The sequence below is a fragment of the Carex rostrata genome, chromosome 15 (genome assembly GCF_964058835.1).
Source record: "Carex rostrata chromosome 15, lpCarRost1.2, whole genome shotgun sequence".
Taxonomy (NCBI): Eukaryota; Viridiplantae; Streptophyta; class Magnoliopsida; order Poales; family Cyperaceae; genus Carex; species Carex rostrata.
Window position 1 is genome coordinate 262,001 of NC_135932.1, and position 5,113 is coordinate 267,113.

General features: G+C 33.9%; 1 protein-coding gene across 1 annotated transcript; it reads right to left on the reverse strand.

Annotated features, from left to right (window-relative positions):
• Nucleotides 1-3,269: 3,269 nt before the first annotated feature.
• LOC144566652 (transcription factor ILI4-like) lies at nucleotides 3,270-4,843 on the reverse strand. Its single transcript, XM_078316687.1, has 2 exons — nucleotides 4,462-4,843; nucleotides 3,270-4,276 (listed from the first exon to the last, which is right to left on the reverse strand). The coding sequence occupies exons 1-2, from the start codon at nucleotides 4,561-4,563 to the stop codon at nucleotides 4,121-4,123; spliced, it is 258 nt and encodes an 85-aa protein (XP_078172813.1). The 5' UTR covers nucleotides 4,564-4,843; the 3' UTR covers nucleotides 3,270-4,120.
• Nucleotides 4,844-5,113: the final 270 nt, after the last annotated feature.

Sequence of the window (5,113 nt, forward strand, 5' to 3'; positions counted from 1 at the left end):
ACCGGATACGGATACATATATCCGCTTTTTATAATAGTGAGTAACATATTTTTTTTTCATAATTCATATTAAATTATATAATATATATCTACTATTCGGATACGGATAATTAAAATTCAAAACCATATCCGTATCCGTATCTGCACGGATATTCGGATATCGGATATCCGTATTAAATTTTTTGATACGGAGTCTGATACGGTCGGATAATATCCAACCCGTTTGCACCCCTAATTGAAATTAAATAGTGTAATTATAATTCAATCAATTGTAGTCTTCTAAATAATAGGAGAACTTCGAAGTTTAGAAATTTATCAAATATTTGTGACTCTAAAATAGGTATAATATTGAAATATGTGCACTATATTAAGATATCATATACAAAATTGTATCCTATGTAAGTTTTTGAAGAAGTTTGTGCATGATACAAAATTATATTATGGGAAAAAAAAATTTTGAGATGTTTTGAAAAATATAGAATTTTTAATCCATCTGGACGTGTGCATGATATAAGTTAGACTTGACATTTTTAATAAATCTAAAGAAAATAGTAAAAAGTTTCTAAAAAATATAAAATTTAGTCTCCAAACACATATTAATATGGAGAACAAGATGAACGGTTTGGATCGGTTATTTGGACTTTGAATACGATGATTTATAATCCAATGCACAAAAATGTCTATGCATTGCAATGTATGGTAGCCTTGCTATACATATATATATAGAGAGAGAGAGAGAGTTAGGCTGGGGTGCTATGGATAGCATAGTGGCCTCTATGCTACGGCTCAATATTCGAGTTTTCAAAATCCAAACGGTCGATCCGAACCGTTCATCTTATTCTCCATATTAATATCTGCTTGGAGACCAAATTTTACATTTTTCTGAATTTTTTTACTATTTATTAAGTATTTTACAAAATTGTTGATCCAACGGTGGCTGCACAAAACAGTAAAACCGTTGGATTAGCGATTTTCAAAGTGGCTTAATAAATAGTAAAAAAATTCAGAAAATTATAAAATTTGGTCTCCAAGCAGATATTAATATGGAGAATAAGATGAACGGTTCGGATCGACCGTTTGGATTTTGAAAACTCGAATATTGAGCCGTAGCATAGAGGCCACTATGCTATCCATAGCACCCCAGCCTAACTCTATATATATATATATAAAGAGGAGGGATCCGATTACCACAAATTTTGAGTTATCACAAAGTTACCACAGCCATTTTCTACATTTTCGAAGTCCAAATCATCGATCCAAACCGTTCAACATGATCTCCACGATAAAATGTGTTTGCATATCAAATTTTACATTTTTTTTTGAATTTTTTTTACTATTTGTTAAGTATTTTATAAAAACTAGTCAAATTAAGACCATTGAATTTTGTACCCAACTTAATAAATAGTAAAAAATTAAAAAAAAATGTAAAATTTGATCTGGAAGCACATTTTATTGTGGAGATCATGTTGAACAGTTTTAATTGATAATTTAAACTTTAAAAATGTACAAAATGATTGTGATAACTTTGTAGTAACTCAAAATTGTGATAATCATATTCCTCTTCATAGATAGATAGAGAGAGAGAAAGAGAGTTAAGTATACATTTATAAGTTTAGCTTTCGAGGTTGATGAGTATAATTATTTATACAAAAAGTCAATAATACAACAAAACCATCTCATTAGTTATTACATTTCGAATAATTAGCATTGGTAGTGTATATTTCAGGAATGTACTTACTGTTCATTCATTGCTCGCAATTTTTTTTTAAACACGGCATATTGTAATAACAGGACATGTCCAGTATAATAAAAAATGGAGAGGAAGGGAGTTCATTCTGAGCAAAGAGCAGTAAAGGCTGTACAAAGGTGGAGCCGATGCGACTAGAAATGAGTGACCAGGAGAAATAGCAGCCGTTTGATGGGTTTCCCGGATAGGGATCGTGCCTCCATGAGGCGGGTCCCACGATAGCGCCACTTCGTGCTCCCCCACTCCGCCCGCTGTCTCTTGTGTTCGTTTCCTTTGCTCCGCCGGAACAACATTTCAAAAAAATTTCTCAAAAAAAAAAAAAAATTACTCAAAATCTCTTTTTTTAAATCTTCACGGTGCCTTTCAAGTATAATTTTTATTAATTAAATGTAAATTACATTTAGAACATCATCAACATCAAACTACATCCACATCTAAACAAATCGACATCTAACATCACAAACAACAAAAAAAAAACAAAATAAACAAATCATATCCTTCGATAGTAGACACCAATGACCTTCAACATCAGCTGGCTAGCGATCATAGGAAAATGGGACATCATTTTTTTTTAATTAGAGTTGCGGGTGGAGGCGTCAAGAGACAAAAAGGTTGACGACTAGGGCTATTATCGTCAACTTTTTCCGGTTCTCCTCACAAAAGTGGAGGATAGAAAGGTACATCGAGACGAGAGAGTTGATAGCTAGGGCTATTGTCATCAACTCTCTATTCTTTCAACAAGGAGGTGTAGAGGTGGGAGTGGCCAGCATGTGAAGAGGGGGTTACTGGTGGCTTAGAGTTTGTCGGAGAAAAAAACGGATGGACGAGAGTAGAGAAGGAGGGAGGGGGTGACCTACCGACAAAAAGAGTCGAGCGGTGTCGGCTGTCTCCTCCTCCCCACAGGATCACCCCGCACCTCCGGAGGAGGGCAGAAGGGGGAGGATGCTGCTGGCGTAGGGTATAGGAGCGGAGTTGCAGGCAGAGGTGTTACTAAGAAGAGTGTTTAGGTGCTGCTAGCAAGCTCCTTGAAAGAAAAATTAGTCAAAACCTAAATGTATTTCTCTTCTTATTTGATACATTTATGCGTGAATGTGAATTATTATTCATATAATTTGAATTACACAAATAATATTTTTTGTACATGCAATTTGAATTAAATTGCACAAATACTATTTTTTATAATTCTTCAAGAAAAAGTTATCATATTGTTATCTACTTTATTTTGTTTGTTCGGAATCACGCAACTAAGTAATATAAGTTCTTCAAAATATATCAACTGATGAATGTATTATTTTTTGAAAAATTCATGATTAACAATATCAACTTTACAGCTACTAAATAATTAGTGGTATAAAAGTGTGAAGATCCATTTTAATATGTATTGTCCATTGAGTAATTCTTTATAAATAACATGATACTGTTGTAAATTATAATATTGTTGGCAAAATATAAAAGAATAAACAATTTAAATAAATTATGAGTGCTTATTAGATCATGATAAATAACATATTCTACGCCCTTGCTTAATTTTTTTGTATTCTTTCAACATTTCTATAAGAATATATATATAAGAGTATGTAATTTAATAAATTAAATTTTAGTACGAGTGACTCTAACTAAAGTGTGTCTGAGGAGTAGCATAACAGTGTTGGGGCTTGAACAGGAAATAAAATAATAGCGGCAGTTACATTGATTTTTGATACCAGCAACCTTTTTAACATGTGTCTACTTGAGAAATGAAAAGAGCGCCTTTTCATACATTGTCCGGATATATCACACCACGAAGGAAGCATCTTTCTTTCTTTCTTTCTTTTGTTATAAAAAAAGAAAACAATAACACAAAAATGAGCAAAAGAACACCCCATCAATTAATATGATATGATCTCATTATATTCATATTGATTCATTATATATATAATATAAGCTCGATCTACTACAAGATATTTTTCTAAGCAGAGGTCGGTCGGTTGTCGTGCAAGTGAAACAACTCGATCCATACCTCGATTCAGATGTACATAATAATCCACAAAAAAAAAAATAAGGAAGACCCGATAGCTAGACTAAAGGAGAAGTCAACTAATTAAGACTCTTGATAAGCTCCTTATAACTAGCTAGCTAATATATAAAATGAAAAGAAAAGAAAAGAAAAGAAAAAAGAAATAGGATTTGGGTACATTAATTTTGAGACTAGAAAGAGATGAGATCTATCTAGGAGTACCCTAAAATAAAAACAAAACCATATTAATTAATTATAATTAATGATAGAGGCAATAATGCAATAATGCATCACGAGGGAAATTAATTAGCTAGGTGATCATGACCGGACCGGGTATACATATACCGATCGAGTGAGATCGAGTAGCAGGCGGTTAATTTAGGAGCTGAGGAGGCTGCGAATGATGTCGGCCTGCACACTATTGTTATCCATGCCGGCCATGAGATCGGAGAGGCGGTCACTCAGATCGTCAACTTCCTGCTGTAGACTCTTTATGTAGTTGCACGTCTCCTTCAACAGCTTCGTTGCCGACGACTGTTCATGTGCATGTCATTATCACCATGTCAAAATAATTAATTACAATGTTGAAAATTAAATGATGTCTATTCATATATCTATCTAATTAATATGCCATGTATGGAATGGATGTTAAATGTATATAAACATATAGAGCTAATTATAAATTTATATAAATAGAATGTGAAATGGGAGCTACATACTCTGTTGGAGCCACGGCGGCGTGATTCGGGGAGGAGAGATTGGAGCTTTGAGACGAGTTCATTGATTTCATCCTCTGAGATTCTTGACCTACGGCTTGACATGCTATCTTTGTTGTTGTTTTTGATAGTGTATATATATGTGCTTATATAATTAATTTTGTTTTCAAACAAGAGAAATTAAAACTTAAGTCTGAGGGAGGAGAATAGAAATGCAAGGGAGGTGGTAAAAGTGTGAGTGAGAGAGAGTGAGAGTATGGGAGGGACAGAAAAAGGCAACAAAGGGTGTTTTTATAGACACAAATCAGGCGCTAGAGAGAGAAAGTGTGTGTGTGTGTGTGTGTGTGAAGGGCTCACTCAAATCAAAGCTAGCTGAAAGAGAGGTGGAGGGAATCGGGGAGGATGTGAGAGATGTATATGTTATATTATTATTTATATATATAAAAAAAAAAAGAGGTGAGGTGGCCTACATACATTAAGGGGAAAAAAGAGAGGAGGATATAGAGAGGAGAGAAACCTAGTAGGGGTGTCAACGGGTACGATACGGGTCGGGTGGAGATATTTTCATACCCGTATCCGTTATGATAACGAAAAAAAAAAATTTACTCTTCTCCGTCTTTTCGAATACGTTACAGATCGGATAAACGGATAAAAA